The sequence below is a fragment of the Micromonas pusilla genome (assembly GCF_000151265.4).
Source record: "Micromonas pusilla CCMP1545 genomic scaffold MICPUCscaffold_6, whole genome shotgun sequence".
Classification (NCBI taxonomy): domain Eukaryota; kingdom Viridiplantae; phylum Chlorophyta; class Mamiellophyceae; order Mamiellales; family Mamiellaceae; genus Micromonas; species Micromonas pusilla.
This window is the reverse complement of record NW_003315887.1, coordinates 1,081,080-1,098,021: the sequence shown is the minus strand read 5'-3', so window position 1 is coordinate 1,098,021 and position 16,942 is coordinate 1,081,080. Positions and strand designations below refer to the sequence as shown.

Below are 16,942 nucleotides of genomic sequence, written 5' to 3'. Positions count from 1 at the left end.
GCCTTCTCTCTCGCTCTCTCCGTCGTCGACACGTGCGCGCCGAAGCACGTCGGACAGAGGACGAACGCGTCGTCGTTGTTTCCGTGATTCGCGCCGCACGCGCCGCACGCGTAGTAACGCGCGATGCACCGGAGCCCGCATCCGCCGCACGGGAGCGGGCACTCGCCGGGCGTGCGGTCCACGTCCGCGTCCGCGACGCCGACGACGCGCGCCTCCGTGACGTCGAACGACAGCTTCTTTGTCGAGGGCGCGGCGGCGGCGGCGGCGTCGTCGTCGTCGCGCCGCGCGCGCTTCCTCAATATCGGCCTCAGCATCTTGTTTCTATACGTAGACGGCCCGAGACTGGCGCGCGTGCGAATGCGATCGCGAGGTGCCGCGCGATGGCCGTCGCCGCGAGCGACCGAGCGGTCCCGACCCGACCGCCGCGCGGGTCGTCCGCGTCGCGCGCCGCGCCGCTCGCAGTGCGTCGGCCGACGCGGGCCGTCTCTCGGACGGAACGGATTTTTATCCGAAACGCGAGGCAGAGAACGCGTCCTGACCCGACCTGCCCGGCGACGCCGCGGCGCGCAGACCGATCCGCGCCTCTCGCCCGCGACGCACGCGCTCCGATGATGTCCTCCGCCGCCGCCGCCGCGACGGCGTCCCTCCCTCGCGTCGCGACGCCGACGACGCCGCGTGCCGCGTCGTCCGCGACGCGCCGCGCGCGCGCCGCCGCCGCGCGCGCGCCGTCCCCGCGCGGAGGCGTCGGCGTAAGCCCCGCGATCCGTCGTCGCCGCGCGACTGTCATCGCGTCCGCCGCCTCCTCCTCCTCGAGCGACTCCTCCGACGCCGCCGCGGACCTCGCGAGCGGGACGACGCACGCGGAGTACGTCGCGTCCGTCGCCGGCGTGCGCGCGCCGAGCGAGCTCGGCGCGCTCGTCGCCGTCCTCGCCGCGCAGGGGCGCGCGATCGTCGCTCCGTCGGAGCGCGCGGGGCTCCATCCGCGCTGCGTCCCGCTCGCGCGCGATCCCGACACCGGGCACACGACGTGCCTCCACGTCACCGTCCCGTTCGACGGCGCGCGCGCGGAGCTCGAGGTGGTCTCGTGCGTCGGCGGCGGCGACGTGTCGATGACGCTCCTCGCGAAGACGGCGAAGGAGGCGCGTCCTCCTTCTGTTCTCACACTGGACCCCATACGACCGCGTCCGCGTCGTGAACGCCGTTCCTTAAGGACTTTTCCCGTCGCGTCTCGTCTCTCCGCCCGGGGCCCCTCGCTTTCATCGATCCCCGCGCGCGACGCCTCACGACTCCAACTGATGCGCCTGCCTTCAATCTCCACCCGGCGTCCGGCGTCGCTTAAACCCTAACCCTCGACCCGCAGTACGTCCACCGCGCGATCGTGGAGGAGGAGAAGGCGTCCGCGGACGCGGGAGTCGCCGTCGCCGCCGTCGCCGCCGCCGCCGGGACGACGGGGCTCGCTATGCACGACCCGGGATCGTTCGTCACGCTCGGGAAGGAGCTCCCGGTGTACCTCACGCTCAGGGTGGGGAAGTTCCCGGACGCGATGGAGGCGCTGGCGAAGAAGCACGTGGAGAAGGGCGACGAGCAGAGCGCGCTGGTGACGTGCGATCTGTACAAGGCGTCGTTCGAGGGGTGGGGCCGGCCGCACTGGTACCTGTCGCGGATATACGCGGACCTCGGAAGAGACGAGGAGGCGAGGGACGCCGCGCGGTTCGCGGTGACGGACTGCGATTGGTCGACGATCGGGCCGGAGACGGATTTCGCGGACGTGTTGGAGCGGTGCGGCTGGGCCGGGAAGTCGGTGGCGGAGATCAAGGCGATTTGCGAGACGCGGCGAGGCCCCGCGGCGTCGTCGTTCGACGGCCCGAAGACGGATGCGCAAGTCGCGGAGGAGGAGGCGGCGGCGTTGTTAGACCAGGTCGTCGCGGGGGAGAAGGCGCTCGGGGAGATCACGCAGCGGCTCGCGGAGTGTTACATGAACGCGGAGCGAGGGAGCCTCGCGAAGCTCGTCATGTGCGCGTCCGCGCCGAAGTTGTGACGCGGCGACGTTTCCGCGACGGCGATATATTATTTGACGCCGGCGGCGGAGCCGTCGTTCGCGTTCGTTCATCGCGACGAGAGTTTTTAATTAAGTTATCCGTCGTCATGTCGCGTCGCGTCGCGTCGTCGTCGTCGTCGTCGGAGGCCGGGGCGGAGACCGTATCCTGCGTAGCGTTACTTCCTGGAATTTTATTTTTCACCAGGCGCTACTCGCTACTCGCGCAGTGCAGTACCAAACGAGCGCCCCTTTCTTCGTTTGAATGCTCAGTCTTGGCTGTCGCGTCGCACGCGGGGAAGGCGCGATGTCCACGACCGCGGGCGGCGCGATAGGCCGCCTCGCCGCCGCGACGGAGCGGCTGCGGCGGTGCTCCGCGTCCGCGGGCATCGACGCGGAGGACGGCGGCGGCGGCGGCGGCGGCGGCGGCGCGCCGGTCGACGTCATCGTAGATCTCACGCAGGCGCCGAATCACGACGACGACGACGACGACGGCGACGGCGACGGCGCGGACGACGCGGACGACGCGGACGACGTCCTCGACCCGGCGCTCCCCCCCGCGTCGCAGGACGACGCCGCGAAGGGCGCGCTCTCGTGCAGCATCTGCTTGGAACCCTGCGCGCTCGACGGCGCGCACCAGGTCAGCGCCCTCTCCTGCGGGCACTGCTTCGGGCACGCGTGCATCAGCAAGTGGCTGACGCGACACAAGAAGGGCAACGGCGGGAAGTGCCCGCAGTGCAATCGCAGGGCGAAGGTCGCGGACGTGCGCAAGCTGTTCGTGCCCGCGTTTCGCGCGTTCGTGGACACGAGCGAGGTGGACGCCGCGCACGAGGAGCTCGCGAGAGAGCGCGCGGGACGCATCGAGGCGAGCTTCGAGAGCGAACGCGCGAGAGGACGACTGAAAAAAGTCGAGGCGGAGTTGGAAGAGGCGAAGGCGGCGGCGGCGCGCGAACTCGAGGAGGCGAACGCGCGCGTGAAGGATCTCGAAGCGAGGAACGCGGCGTTGACGTCGACGCGCGCGGAAGAAGAAGTAGCGGCGGCGGCGAGGAGGAGGAGGACGTCGTCGATCGACGCGTCCGGGTCGCGACCGGGACCGGGGCCCGGGTCAGGTGCGTCCTATACACTGGTCCCCATACGACCGCGTTGGCGTGGTGAACGCCGATCCTTAAGGACTTTCGCCGTCGTTTCACTCCGCCCACCCCTCGCTTTCAATACCCGCCCTCGGCGCCTTTCAACGCCAACTGACGCCTTTCAACTCCACCCCGACATTCGCTTGTATAGAACGGCCCTCAGCGCCCGCGCCCGCGCCGGACGCGACGAGGAAAGCGACGGCGCCGGCGGCGAACAAGCGCAAGTCCACCGCGCCGTCGGACGGCGACGGCGCCGGCGGCGATCGACGCAAGGGCACCGTGCTCGCGATGTTCGACCCGAACCGCGACGCGCGAGAATCGCGCGCGGCGGCCGCGGCGGCGGCGGCGGCGGCGCGGGAAGAAGAAGAAGCCGCGGCGGCGGCGGCGGCGGCGGCGCGCGGACGGTACGAGCAACGCTTCGTCACGCACGTCTCCTCCGGGCGTTCGATGGACGTCAACGGCTCGTTCACGATCGTCTCGGAGGAATCCCCCACGGGGAGCACGCGGCTCACGAAAATAAGCCACGCGTCGCACTCGAGTCGCGCGAGCGTCGCGCTCCCGGCGGGCTCCGGGCGGGCGCGAGACGTGCGCATCGCCGACGACGGCGACGGCGCGTCGTGGGCGCTCGCCGCGTGTCTCGGCAAGCGACTCGTCGTCGTCGACCTCGCGCGCGACGGGATCGCCGCGTGCGTGCGCACGCCCGCGCCCGCGTGGTCGTGCGCGTGGGGGGGGTGGTCGGTCGCGACGGGACCGGGCGCGTCGGTGAACGTTTCGTCCTCCAGGGACGCGTCCTCCGCGGATCCCGCGCGCGATCCCAACTACGTCGTCGTCGGCCTCGCGAACGGCGAGACGTTGATGTACGATCTGCGACGCGCGAGCGAGCCGGTCGCGAGAGTCCCCGCGGAGGAGGGGTCGCACCGGCCGCCCGTGCACACCGTGGTGCCGATCGCGCGGGAGCACGGCGGCGGCGTTTTGTTCGGGACCACCCTGGGGGCGTATTACTACCAGCCGGGGGGCGCGTCGTCGGACGCGATGATGGCGTCGGACGCGATGATGGCGGCGGACGCGGTGTCGGACACAGTGTCGGACGCGTTCGTCCGGCGTCTGCCGCACCTTCCCGACGCCGGGTGCACGTCCGTGGCGTGGGCGCCCGGGACCATGACCGCGGCGGCGTCGTTCCGCGGCCGTAAACCCGGGCAGTCTGACTCGTACCCGGAGACGCACGTGATCATGCGCGCCGCGAGCGCCGCCGAGGGCGTCGAGGGCGCCGTTCCGGACGGCGCCGGACGCGCGCGTCCGCGACCGCTGCTTCAGCGGGGTGACGATTCAAATCCAAATCCAGGCGGCGGCGACGACGGTTCGCGTTCGTATCCGCATTCGTTCCCGTTCCCGCGCGCGAACGTGACGCGCGCCGCCGGGCATCGCAACAAGGACGTGATGTCGCGCGTCGCGTTGTTGCGGCCGCACGCGACGCGCGCGTGCTCCGTGTTCCTCGCCGGCGCGTCCGAGCCGGGCTACAACGCGCACACGATGACGTGGATGGGCCCGACGGTGATGGTGTGGAACGCGGCCACGGGGAGGATGCGACAGGCGCTGAAATCGTCGCTGCCCGCGTCTGGCGGGGGGATCACGGACGTGCGAGGATGGAGCGGCGGCGGCGGAGGCGGGGAGGTTTTAGCGTGCGTGAACAGGGACGCGTTGCAGCTGTGCACGTGGACGCCGGGGGAGGCGCCGTGATCGGCGACGAGACGATGTAGCTTAGCGTGCGTGCGAACGACGAGTGTTCGATGTCGAACGCGTTGGTAGCGGGACGCGTTGACGATTACAAGGCGCGCTCCGTCGATCGATCTACCGACCGATCGATCGATCGATCGATCGACCGATTTTTCTTCACACTGGTCCCCATACGACCGCGTTCGCGATGTGGACGCCGTTCCTTAAGGACTTTTCCCGGCGCATCTCTCCGCCCACACCACGCTTTCAATCCCGACACACCTCGACGCCTTTCAACTCCGCTTCTGACGCCTTTGAACTCCACCCCGCCATCGCTTCGTATGGAACGACCCTAGGCGCGCTGTTCATCCGCGCCGCGCGCGTCGTCGTCTACGCGAGAAGCCCGCCGCGATCGATGTAACCGATCTGGACGTCCCCGAGCCGCTCCGGCGCCGCGTCGGAGCCGCTCAGACCGCCGAAGAGCACGATCGCGCCCTCTCTGCGCCACTCCGCCGCCGCGGTCCACCCTCGCGGGGCTGGGACCGCCGTCTCCTCCTCGCCGTCTCCTCCTCCCACGCCCGCGCCCAATCCTCCCCGACCGAGCGGCAGCGTCTTCGCGTCCCCGGTGCGCACCTCGATCGCGACGACGTCGTTCGCGAACCCGCCCGCGCCGTCGTGCCCGCGCTCGGACGGGTCCACCTCGCCGCCGAACCCGATTACGTGATCGCCGTAGCAGGTAAACGCCATCACCGGCCACACGCTTCGCGGCCGCAGCGGCGCGGGCGCGGGCCGCTCGTGGTCGGCGTCGCGCAGCTTCGTCGCCGTCGGCGGCGGCGCGCCGGGCGCGCCCGCGACGGCGCGCCACGTCTTCGACGCGATGTCGTACGCGTGAATATCTTTCATCTCGCGGCCGGCGAACCCGCCCGCGATGACGAGCGTCGAGCCGTCCGTCGTGGAGGAGAACCCGGCGCCGCCGCGGCTTTCGATCGCGTCCGATCCGGGGAGCTTCGTCCACGTCTTCGACGCGACGTCGTACTCGTGCAGGTCCGCGAGGCGTCCGGCGTCCGCGGGGCCGCACCCGCCGAACACGTACAGCTTGCCGCGCGCCGCGGTCGCGACGTGGAAGCTGCGGGGGCACGGCACGTCGCCGGCGCCGCCCGAGAGATCGGTCCACTCGCGCGATTCCACGTCGAACGCCCACAGGTCGTTCAGCGGCGACTCGTTCATCTCCACGCCGCGCCTACCGCCGAAGACGTAGAAGACGTTCTCGATCGACGCCTGCGCGTGCCCGACGCGCGGCGGCGGCGCATTCGCGCCGCCGTCGATCGCGACGAACGCGGCGTTCGGATCGGTGAGGTCGAGCGCGTGGACGACGGAGTCGATGGGCGTCCTCGCGACGTGCTCGCCGCCGAACACGTACAGGGTGTTGTTGATCACGGACGCGCCGTGCGAGGAGCGCGCGATCGGGGCGTTCGCGGGCGATCGCGCGCGCCAGGTGACGTGGTGCGGGTCGGGAGCCATCGCGCGGCGTGCGCTGAGTGGGGGTGGGCGACGGAGGCGGCGGCTGTGGCTGTGTGGGGGGAGCGCGCGAGGTTTTTCGCTTTCGAGGGTTCTGTTCGAAGGAGCAGAGCAGAGAAGGAAGTGTGAAATGAAAGGAAGCGCTTGCGCTTCGTCTCAGTGCGGTCGCGCCCCGCCGTCCCCGACGCGCGCGGCGGGCGCGATGCTTCACGTCGCGACGTCGTTCCTGCGCGACGACGACGACGACGACGACGACGACGACGACGATCGCGCGACGTCGTCCTCCGGCGACGGCGCGAGCTCGCTGGGGTCGTCGCTGCTGCGGTTCGCGACCGCGACCGCGTCGACGAGCTCGTCGGAGGGACGCGCGCGAACCCTAAGAGCGGGCGGCGTTCGCGTTCGCGGAGAGGACTCGAAGAGAGACGGCGCCGCGGGGCAGCGCGCGTCGCTGGCGACGCGCGGGTGGCACCTCGTCGTCGCCGCGCTCGGGCTCGAGAAGGACGCGGAGACGGAGACGGAGACGGACGACGGCGCGACCGCGGCGGAGACGGCGAAGGAGGAGTGGGAGGAGGACGACGACGACGACGACGACGAGACCGAGTCGACGAACGACTCGTTCAAAACGTGCGAGGCCGCCGCGCCGACGCTGCGACGCGTTCGCGCGCTCGAGGCGTCCGTCGCGAGCGTCGACCGACGCCTCCGCGCGCTGGAGGAGAGGCGCGACGACGCGCGCGAGTCGCGCGGCGCGACGCGCGCCTCGGTCGCGACGAGAAGTCTCTCGGCGCGCGGCGGCGCGTTCGAACGCGCGCCGCCGCCGCGCCCCCGACGCGAAACTCACTCCACGCTGTCGCTCTGGACGTCGCGGATCGCGTCGCACGTCGAGAGCGACACCCCGCGCGAGAGCCCGGTCGCGCGCCTCGCCGAGGCCGCGCGTTGGTCCGCCGCGCGTCGGTCGTGGACGACGCCGCCGCGGGCGCGTCGGCGCGAGGAGGAGGAGGAGGCGTCGCCGGACGCGACGCCGTTTTTTGACCTCGACGCCGCCGCCGCGGACCAGCGGTGGCCGTACGCGCCGTCGTCGATGTACACCGAGTCGCCGCCGTCGATGGTGGACGAGGACGACGACGACGAGGACGAGGACGAGGACGTCGTCGAAAAAGCGTCCCCGGCGAGGAGCAGCCCGTCGGACCCGTCGGGGGCGCACCGCGAGCGCGCGTGTCGTCTGCTACATCACGCGACGTTTGTCGAAAAAAACGACGACGACGACGACGACGTTCGCCTCCTTCCGCTGACGCTCGCACCGCCGCCGATGGCGAGAGCGACGATGTCGATGCGATGGCTTCTCGACGAGATCGAGGACGTGAGGAGAGAGATCGAGGCGCTGAAGCGCGACCCGTTCTTGTGCGCGTGAGACGACGCGACGACGAAACGCGCGACGACGATCCTAAACGTAAACGCACTGCTGAAAACGCGGCTAAGGGTATACGTCGGGTCGCATCCCCGCGCATCACGGCTTGGAAATCTCGTTCAGCGAGGCTAGCTTCCTTTTCTTCGCCTTGCCCCCCGACCCCCCGCTCGGGGAATCGACCGGACTGCCCGAGGAGAAGGTCTTCACGGCGAACTGCGACGTCTCCGCCACCGCCGCCGACGCCTTCGCCGGCGCCTTCGCCGGCGCCGGCGCCGCCGCCACCCCAGCCTGCACCTCGACCACCCCCACGACCGCGTCCTTCTTCGCCGCCGCCGTCGTCGCCGCGTGCCTCCTCCTGAGCTCCTTAAACGCGGCGACGTCCTTATACGCGAGCCCCGTGAGCGGGTCGCGATACCGCGCGCGGTCCCCCGTGACGACGCACCGCTGTGCGTGGGTGAAGCGATCGGTCAGTTGAACGTCTTACCGGTCAAACGTTGAAAGGGAAGCGCGGGTGAAGAGTAACGACGGGAAAAGTCCTTAAGGAACGGCGTGCACCACGCGAACGGGGTCGTATGGGAAGCAGTCTCACCTCCGGCGTCGGCGGCGTCGGCGCCTTCATCCCGAGTGGCTCCGGCAACGACGCGCCGTACCTCGGCTCGATCGTCGTCTTATCCCCGACGCTTCGCACGCGAAGCGTCGGCCCCGTGAATGTCGTCTTCACGCGCTCGGCTTTCTTCTTCGTCGCCTCTTCGAGGTTGAGGAGGTATTCGAGGTCGCGCAGATTCCACACCTGAGGGTAATTGCCCGTACGAAGCGACGTCGGGGCGGAGTCGAAAGGCGTCAGAGGCGGAGTCGAAAGGCGTCGAGGCGTGTCGGGATTGAAAGCGAGGGGTGATGGGCGGAGAGACACGCCCGCCGGGAGAGATAGTCCTTGAGGATCGGCGTCCACCACGCGAACGGGAGCGCATGGGAACCGGTGTCAGATAGGGGACGCGCCTCGGTGACCGCCGCCTCGGCGAGAATCTCAGCCTGCGTCAGCGGCCGCGCCGGCTCCGCGGGCGCCGTCCGCTTCGGCGGCGCCTTGCTCCTCCTCTCCTCCCTGCTCCTCTCGCTCTCGCTCAGGATCTGCTTCACGCTCGCGCGCGACGACTTCCGCAGCCCTCCGTCGTTGTCGACGCGCGCTCCGCCTCCGTCGCTCCACTCGAGGCCGTCGGGGGAGAACACTGAGGGTCGAGGGTCCATACGGGCGAACGTCGGGGTGGAGTTCAAAGGCGTCAGTTGGAGTTGAAAGGCGTCGAGGGCGGGGATTGAAACCGAGGTGTGGGCGGAGAGATGCGCCGGGCAAAGTCCTTAAGGATCGGCGTTCACCACGCCAACGCGGTCGTATGGGGAACAGTGTATAGAACGCACCTGACATCCCGTCGAGGCCTCGCGGCGGCTTCTTCGCCCTCTCCTTCGTCGCGGTCGCCGCCGCTCTCGGCGCCGGCGGCGCCTTCCTCTCCGGCGCCTTCAGCGCGGGCTTCCGTCGCTCTTTCGCGACGACGACTTCCTCCGAGTCCGACGAGCTCTCGTCGTCGTCGAAGTCCTTGTCGAACACGTCCGCTTCCTCGGACTCGCTCGAGTATTCCTCGTCGCCGGACTCCTCCGCGAACGCGTCTTGGCCCCAGAACTCCTCGTCCGCGCTGTCCTCGTCCTCGAGGAGCTTGTTCATCCGGAGACCGCGCGTGGAGCGCTTCGGGAGCGCGGTGGACGCCATCGCGCCGCTTGGCCGGAAGACGACGAAGACGATGGACAGACGAAGGAGAGAGGAGAAGACGCGCTGCCGCGATCGATCGACCGAGTTCGAACGACGACTCGACCGATCTCCGATCGTTCGCGGCGACGCCGCGCGACGCCGCGCGGGCGCGCCTCGAGATGCGCGCGCGGACGACGGCGGGCGCGGGGTTCCCGGAGAAATCCGGCGCGCGTCGCGGACGGACCCGGACGACGGCGGCGGCGCGCGCGCGAGGCACGAGTGGACGCGGGGACGGGGGCGTTCCGTTCGCGGTGCCCGCCTCGAGCTGCGGTCGTCCGCGTCAGGCTCGCGTCGTCGGCGGCCGCGGCGGCGGCGGGGGGTGCTCTCTCGCACTCGTCGTCGTCACTGTCCCTCGCGCGGGCTCGTCCGCCGGCGGTCGTCATGTCCGGCGACGCCGCGGCGCACGTCCACAGCCTTGCCGCGCGGGCAAGGCTCCTGCGCGCGCTCCCGGGGCAGCTCTCCGCCGCGAGGCTCGCGCGCGGCGGCGGCGTCGCGGCGACGACGCGCGCGATCGATTCGCACCACCTCCTCGCCGCCGACGCCGCGCCGCCCGAGCTCTCGTCCTCCGGAGCCTCCTCCCGCGCGGATCTCGCCGCGGTCGCCGCCGCGTCCTCCGCGCTGGACGAGTACGTCGCGCACCTCGAGAAGCTCCTGACGAATCGCGCGAAGGGCGGCGGCGGCGGCGGCGGCGGCGGCGGCGAGGCCGCCGCGGCGTCGCTCCTCGCGCAGTGCGCGCGAGACGTCGTCCCCGCGCGATTCGTCGCGTCCTTCGCGAGATGGGCCGACGCGCTCCTCGGACGCGTCCTCGGCCCAAAGGCGTCCGCGGCGTCCGCGGCGTCCTCGGGCTCATCCCTCGCGCCGCCGCCCACCGCGGCCGCGATCGCCGCCCTTGACGCGCTCGCGACGATCGTGACGCGCGCGGGCGCGATGATGGACGTGCCGGGCGTCAGGAAGGAGGCGGCGGCGATCGTTCAGCGCGCGCAGCCGACGACGACGCGATGGATTCTCGACGCGTCCGCGGACGCCGCCGAGCATCACGACGCCGACGCGCACCGCGTCGCCGCGGCGACGGCCGCGATCGCGTTCGTGGGGGCCGCGCTGCTCGGCCACCCGGCGTCGCTGCGACCGAGAGCAGACGCCGTCGAGCGCGCGCTCGCGCGATTTATATTCGTCGTCGACGCGCGGGCGTCCATCTCCTCACACCATTCAACCTCCGCGTGGGAGCGCGCCGTCGCCGCGCTCGCGGCGACGCCGCGCGCAGGCGCGGCGCCGGGGATCGGCGTCGACGGCGGCGGCGGCGCGAACGCGGCGGACCCCGCCGCGGCGTGGAGCGCGCTCGCGCGGCGGGTCCTCGTCGACGTCCACGACTGCTTAGACGTCGCGCTCGTCGGCGTCGAGCCGGCGGGCGCGTCGAGCGCGGCGCGCGCGGTGTTGCTTCCCGCGGGGTCGCCGCGGCCGCCGAGGGTGGGCGCGTGGACGCAGCGCCGAGGCGGGGGGAGCGCGAAAGGCGAAGGAGAAGAAGACGGCGACGGCGGCGGCGACGGGACGGTCTCCCTTCGACCGCCCGCGGACGCGCCCGCCGCGCTTCGACGCGCGACCGCGCTCCTGCGCGTCCTGACGAAGATGCTCTCCTCGCCGTTCCCCTCGGCGGCCGCGGCGCCGGTGCCCGCGGACCAGATCTTCGCGGCGGCTCGGAGAGCGCTCGACGTCGACGGCGGCGGCGTCGCGTCCGCGCCGGGGCTTCCGATCGTCGCGTGTCAGGTGCGTTCTATACACTGGTCCCCATACGACCACGTCGGCGTGGTGAACGTTGTTCCTTAAGAACTTTTCCCGGCGTTTCTCTCCGCCCAGGGTCCCTCGCTTTCAAACCCCGCCCTCGACGCCTTTCAACTCCAACTGACGCCTTTCAACACCACCCCGACGTTCGCTCGTATGGAACGACCCTCAGGTGGAAGTCTTGGGCGCGCTCCCGGAGCTGCACGCGCGCGCGTGCGAGGTGGTCGGCGCGCTGCTCGAGTGCGGCGGCGTCGCGTGCGCGCGGCTCGCGGGGCCGACCGCGCGCGTGCTGGCCGACGCGTTGAGGCGCGGCGGCGGCGGAGGGCGCGCGGGGACGTGCGCGGGGACGCGCTCGGCGCTGTACGCGACGGCGGCAGCGGCGACCAGGGGTTTGGGGGCCGCCGCCGCCGGCGGCGACCTCGTGAGCGCGGTGGTGCCGTACGCGGCGTTGGACGCGGTCAGAGGGTTCGGCGGTCGCGGCGGCGGAGAGTCCTTCGAACGTGGAGGATCCGACGACGCCGCGTCGCGCTCCGTCGGACAAAAGAAAACTAAACGCAGAGGCAAAGGCGGCGCGTGGGGCCAGGCTGGCGCGGACGAGATGGAGGCTTTCCTCGCGTCGTCCGGCGGCGGCTACGCGCTCGCGAGGAGAGGGGGATCCCTCGCCGGCGGCGCCTTCGGCGTCGCGTCGTGCGTCGTCCGCGCGGCGGCGTTAGAGTACCTCGAGACGGCGTTGACCGTCGCGGGCGCGGTGCGTTCTTTTCACACGTATTTCACCCATCGGTATGTTTCAACACTTGATCGCATCTCCAATCAACTGACCGATGAACGTTTTTTTATGGAACGACCCTCAGTCGCTCCCTCCGAAGACGCGGAGCCTGTGCGACGCCGCCGCGGCTGAGTCCGCGAGCGAGCACGTCCTCGCGTTCTCTTCGAGCGCGCCGCACACGAGCGCGGTGGTCGCGGAGGCGAACGAGCCGCACGCGCTGCGCGCCAGGGAGCGAAGCTACGCGTGTCTCCTCGCGTCGGTGTTGTCGCCGCGCGCGTTTCGGTCGCCGAATCTGCCGCTCGCGGTTTCAGGTGCGTTCTATACAAACGTTTTTCACCCATAGCTCGGTTTCAACACTTGATCGCGTGGGTCCCTTTCAACTGACCGATGAACTATTTTTGTATGGAACGACCCTCAGTCTTCCGCGTCGCGCGGACGAAGGACGTCGCGTGCCGCGGGTTCGCGCTGCGCGCGGGGGCCGCGATCGACGCAGTGATGCATCCGTGCGCGCCGCCGCTGCATTCGCGCGCGATCGCGCCGCCGATGGCGACGATCCGAGGAGAAGAAGCGACTTTGGACGGGGTCGGGATCGGCGGCGGCGGCGGCGGCGGCGGCGGCGGCGGCGGCGCGAGGGAGGTGGTGAACTGGGGCGACGCCGCGCCGACGTGGGGGGACGAGGAGCCCGCGACCGCGCCGGCGGCGACGTCGAAGGAGTTGGGCGCCGAGGAAGAGGCGGAGTCGGAGGAGGAGGAGGAGAAGGAGGAGGAGGAGGAGGAAGAAGAAGTGGATGCGAAGACGACGGAGACGACGGAAGCGCCGGCTGATGCGGCGAAGTCGACGGGCGCGCGCGACGACGCGTCGAAACCGTTCTGGGCGCGCGCGGCGGAGCGGCGGCTGCGGGAGGCGGACCACTCGGACGACGACGACGCGCCGTCGGCGCCGCCGCCGCCGGCGGCGGCGGCGACGACGCGGTCGACGCGGAGAGGCGCGGCGGCGGCGTCGCCGCCGGCGGCGGCGAAGGCGCCGCCGTCGAAGCGCCGCAAGACGGAGGCTCCCGCGCCCGCGCCCGCGGCGCCCGCGGCGAGCGTCGAGCCCGCCGCCGCCGCGCCCCCGCGCGTCGGGCTCGGCACCGGGAAGGCCGCGGTCGCGGTGCAGCTGTCGGACGACGACAGCGACGGCGAGCTTCCGGACATCGTCGACGAGGACGACGAGTAGGGCCTAGTAACGTGACGTACTGTAGAGACGAGCAGTCCCGTCCCGTCGCGTCGATATCGTACACGCGAAGGGAGACGGCGAGGCGTTTTTTCGCGCGTTCCGTCGTCGCGTCGTCCCCTCCGCGCCTCCGCCGCCCACTGCGCGATGTCCGCGCGCGTGGACGCCCCCGCGGGGCTCTTCATCTTCGTCCTCGGCTTCTTCGCCGCGGTATCGGTCGCGCTCGCGATCGGCGGCTTCGGGGGCGCGACGCGATGGAGGGAAGACGATTCGCCGTCCGCCTTCGCCGACGCGTCGCTGAAACGGTGGCAACGCAGGCGAGCGTCTCGACCGCGGGCGGAAGCGGAAACCAGCGCGCGATCGCCGCGTCCGTCGCCGTCACTCTCCGCGCACCGGACGATCCTCCCGCCCACCGCGCGCTCGACGACGCGCGAACTCCTCCCGCCGTACGAAGCCGGCGAGCGTCGTCATGACGGCGGACAACAGAGAGGCGACGCGCGCGCTCAAGATCAAGACCGGGGTGCTGACGCGCGTGAGGAGGGAGCTCGCGATGTATTCCGATGAGGTGGCGAAGGAGACGGCGAAGTTGGAGACGATGAAGGCCGAGGGGCGCGACCCGCACGACGTCCGGCAGCAAGATCAGGTCTTGGGCGAGAGCTCGATGATGATCGGCGACTGCAAGACGCGGATGGAGAACGCGTTCAACGAACTGCTCGCGGCGACGGTGCGCGCGACGAGTTGACTTTTCTCTCGCCCGCGCTCTGCTTCTCGCTCGTTTGAATTTCGCCCGACGACCGACTGACGCCACCCCCCCTCCTTCGCCCGCATCGCGCAGGAAGAGCACGGGGAGGAGTGCGCGGACTCGGAGGAGCTCGCCGTCGCGAAGGCGCTCCTCGACGAGGTCGAGCCCACGCTCGAGGGGGCGTAGGCGCCGGCGAGAGCGAAGACGAGATCTTGTCGATACAATATATATTTTTTCGTCGCGAGTAGAGGCTAATAAGCGTCGACGGCGCGGCGCGGCGCGTCGGCTCGACGCGCGCTACGACGCGGCGTCCCGCCGCGGAAGGTTCGGCACCGCGCTCAGCCCGCCGCTGCGCCTCGGCACCACCCTCGGCAACCCGATCTCCCTCTCCGCCGACCCCCCGAGTCCGAGTCCGGGTCCGCGCGCGACGCCCTCCCCCGCCCCCGCCCCCGCCCCCGCCCCCGCCATCGTCCCGAGCGCCGCCGCCCTCTCCTCCGCCGCGAGCGCCTTGTGCCTGTTGTACGCGACGATCCCGCCCAGCACGAGCGCCATCCCCATCCCGTTCTCGACGCCGAACGCGTCCCCGTACACCGCGATCGCGGTCAGCACCTGGACGACGTCCTTCGCCACGCCGATCACCATCACCGTGACCGCGGAGGTCTCCTTCAGGAGCTGAGCGAGGGTCGTTCGATCGGTGGGCGACGTGGCGGGAAGTGATGTGATTGGTCAGGTATTTGATGACGTGGACGTTTGTTTCATCGGACGAGAGAGAGCGACGAAGCGGAGAGAAACGCACGCCGGGAGAGAAAGTCCTCGAGGATCGGCGCGCGCCGCGCGGACGCGGTCGTACGGGGACCGGCGCGCGGCGCGGGACGGGACGCGCCTCAAACTCCGCGACGGTCATCGCCAGCGCCGCGCACGCGCCGCACGTCACGATCATCAAATCCACGACGAAATCGCCGGGCCCGGACAGCCACGCGCTGCCCGGAAGCGCGTCCCACGGCCGCTCCGTGAGGAGGCTGAGGGTCGTTCCATACGAGCGAACGTCGGGGTGGAGTTCATAGGCGTCAGTCGAAGTTGAAAGGCGCCGAGGGCGGTGATCGAAAGCGAGGGGTGGGAAGAGAGAAACGCCGGCAAAAGTCCTTAAGGATCGGCATTCACCACGCCAACGGGGTCGTATGGGAACCAGTGTATAGAACGCGCCTGAACGCGAGCACGACGCCGCACATGAGCGGCGTCATCGTCTTCAACATCACGACCGGGTGCGACAGTCCGTAGCTCTTGCGGAGGCGGCGCGGGTCGCGACGCGAACCGTCGCGACCGTTCGTATTCTTATTATCACCCGCGCCGCCGCCGCCGCCGCCGGGCTCTTTCCCTTGCAACACGATCTGCGACAGCGTCCATCGCAGCCCGGAACACGCGGCGGCGGCGACGACCAACGCGCACCCGCGCGCGTCGAATCGCGTCTCGCCGTCCACGGTCAACGCCTGACCCCCCGTCAGCAACGCGGCGACGCCCATCAACCGAAACGACACCGGCTCGAGCTTCAGCGCGAACGCGAACAGCAACAGGAAGATGATGCTCGACGTCTTCACGAGGGTGTAGAAACTCACGGTGACGAAGACGAGCGAGAGGTTGCTGAGCGCGATGTCCATTCCCATCGCCGCTCCCACGGGCGCGACGCGGCGCCAGTACACCTCCGCGGGGACCTCGCGCTTCGGCCTCAGCGCGCCTCCGAACGCGCGGTGGACGATCGCCGACGCCAGCGCGTACTGCATCGCGAACTGGCACGCCGTCAAGAGCAGCGGCGCGGGAAAGCCGCCCTTGCGCTGGCCGAAGAGCGCCTTGTTGAAGACCGCGAGTCCGGTGCTGAGGGTCGTTCCGTACGAAGCGATGGCGGGGTGGAGTTCAAAGGCGTCAGGTGGAGTTCAAAGGCGTCGAGGGCGGGGATTGAACGCGAGGGATGGGTGGAGAGACGCGCCGGGCAAAGTCCTTAAGGAATGACGTTCACCACGCGAACGGGGTCGTATGGGGACCAGTGTATAGAACGCACCTGAGGGTGAACCACGCGATGGCGAGCAGCGCGCACTTGACGAGCTTCGCGCGTCGGCGCGCCTCCGAGGGCGGCGCGGCGGCGGCGGAGGAGGAGGACGCGCGATGCAGACGGCGGCGCTCGTCGTCGACGGCGTCGTCGTCGTCCTCCGAGGACGAGTCGTCGTCGTCGTCGTCGTCGCTGCCCGCGACGAGGCGCCTGCGGTGCCGCTTCATCAAACGTCGCGTCCGCCACTCGCGGTACCGCCGCTGGATCTTCGCGGCCGCCGCGGCCGCGACGCTCATCGCGCCCGCGCCTTTGCCGCCGCCGCGCGACGAGAGCGGCGTCCCCACTTCCCCCGCGCGCGCGAGTCTCGGTCTCGGCGCGGCGACCTTCTCACGCCGCGCGCATGCTCGTGTGAGCGGGCGCGACGCGACGAGTCTCAAATGTTCTCTTCGCCGTATCTGCTGCTACAAGACTCGACGAGCAACGCAACGCAACGAGTCAGCGTCTACGTCTCTTCCTCGTCCGGCACAAACCGATGCCGCGATGCCGCTGAACCGCAAGCCGCCGGTGACGATCACCGTCCCGAACGTCCCGAGGACCTCGTACGAGCTGTGCGTCCCGCGCGCGACGCCTCTTCCCCCTCCGTCGTCGTCGTCGTCGTCGTCGTCGTCGTCGTCGTCGTCGTCGTCGTCGTCGTCGTCGTCGTCGCTCGCGTCCNACGNATCTATCCCGTCGCGACTCTCGCGAGCATCTTCCCCGTCCGACCGACGTTCCCTTCCCTTCCCTCTCTCCCTCCCCTNCCGTCGCGCCGC

The 16,942-nt window shown here is 70.7% G+C and overlaps 8 protein-coding genes across 8 annotated transcripts; 5 read left to right on the top strand and 3 right to left on the bottom strand.

The window, feature by feature from the left end:
• Positions 1-608: 608 nt before the first annotated feature.
• Positions 609-2,038, top strand: MICPUCDRAFT_40362 (uncharacterized protein; the record flags this gene model as incomplete). The annotated part of the gene is made up of 2 exons (XM_003059569.1): positions 609-1,154; positions 1,361-2,038. The coding sequence occupies 2 exons, from the start codon at positions 609-611 to the stop codon at positions 2,036-2,038; spliced, it is 1,224 nt and encodes a 407-aa protein (XP_003059615.1).
• Positions 2,039-2,342: 304 nt separating this feature from the next.
• MICPUCDRAFT_59072 (uncharacterized protein) lies at positions 2,343-4,902 on the top strand (the record flags this gene model as incomplete). Its single annotated transcript, XM_003059568.1, has 2 exons — positions 2,343-3,144; positions 3,317-4,902. The coding sequence occupies 2 exons, from the start codon at positions 2,343-2,345 to the stop codon at positions 4,900-4,902; spliced, it is 2,388 nt and encodes a 795-aa protein (XP_003059614.1).
• A 366-nt stretch (positions 4,903-5,268) lies between these two features.
• Positions 5,269-6,399, bottom strand: MICPUCDRAFT_18187 (uncharacterized protein; the record flags this gene model as incomplete). Its single annotated transcript, XM_003059276.1, has 2 exons — positions 5,269-5,670; positions 5,734-6,399. 2 exons carry the CDS (start codon positions 6,397-6,399, stop codon positions 5,269-5,271), a joined length of 1,068 nt encoding a protein of 355 aa, XP_003059322.1.
• Positions 6,400-6,598: 199 nt separating this feature from the next.
• Positions 6,599-7,804, top strand: MICPUCDRAFT_40360 (uncharacterized protein; the record flags this gene model as incomplete). The annotated part of the gene is made up of 1 exon (XM_003059567.1): positions 6,599-7,804. The coding sequence occupies one exon, from the start codon at positions 6,599-6,601 to the stop codon at positions 7,802-7,804; it is 1,206 nt and encodes a 401-aa protein (XP_003059613.1).
• Positions 7,805-7,833: 29 nt separating this feature from the next.
• MICPUCDRAFT_59069 (uncharacterized protein) lies at positions 7,834-9,557 on the bottom strand (the record flags this gene model as incomplete). The annotated part of the gene is made up of 4 exons (XM_003059275.1): positions 7,834-8,245; positions 8,391-8,731; positions 8,776-9,024; positions 9,212-9,557. The coding sequence occupies 4 exons, from the start codon at positions 9,555-9,557 to the stop codon at positions 7,901-7,903; spliced, it is 1,281 nt and encodes a 426-aa protein (XP_003059321.1). The 3' UTR covers positions 7,834-7,900.
• A 420-nt stretch (positions 9,558-9,977) lies between these two features.
• On the top strand, positions 9,978-13,353 carry MICPUCDRAFT_59068 (uncharacterized protein; the record flags this gene model as incomplete). The annotated part of the gene is made up of 4 exons (XM_003059566.1): positions 9,978-11,357; positions 11,545-12,120; positions 12,224-12,449; positions 12,557-13,353. The coding sequence occupies 4 exons, from the start codon at positions 9,978-9,980 to the stop codon at positions 13,351-13,353; spliced, it is 2,979 nt and encodes a 992-aa protein (XP_003059612.1).
• A 392-nt stretch (positions 13,354-13,745) lies between these two features.
• MICPUCDRAFT_27395 (uncharacterized protein) lies at positions 13,746-14,329 on the top strand. Its single transcript, XM_003059565.1, has 2 exons — positions 13,746-14,074; positions 14,186-14,329. The coding sequence occupies exons 1-2, from the start codon at positions 13,820-13,822 to the stop codon at positions 14,276-14,278; spliced, it is 348 nt and encodes a 115-aa protein (XP_003059611.1). The 5' UTR covers positions 13,746-13,819; the 3' UTR covers positions 14,279-14,329.
• A 60-nt stretch (positions 14,330-14,389) lies between these two features.
• Positions 14,390-16,429, bottom strand: MICPUCDRAFT_59066 (Drug/Metabolite transporter superfamily; the record flags this gene model as incomplete). The annotated part of the gene is made up of 4 exons (XM_003059274.1): positions 14,390-14,764; positions 14,967-15,111; positions 15,254-15,961; positions 16,146-16,429. 4 exons carry the CDS (start codon positions 16,427-16,429, stop codon positions 14,390-14,392), a joined length of 1,512 nt encoding a protein of 503 aa, XP_003059320.1.
• Between the last annotated feature and the right edge of the window lie 513 nt (positions 16,430-16,942).

Excerpts from the sequence above, each read along its gene's own strand:
- MICPUCDRAFT_27395 (XM_003059565.1), top strand. The coding sequence starts at position 13,820 with ATGACGGCGGACAACAGAGAGGCGACGCGCGCGCTCAAGATCAAGACC. Across the intron at positions 14,075-14,185 it reads ACGAACTGCTCGCGGCGACG|GAAGAGCACGGGGAGGAGTG; the intron begins GTGCGCGCGACG and ends CGCATCGCGCAG.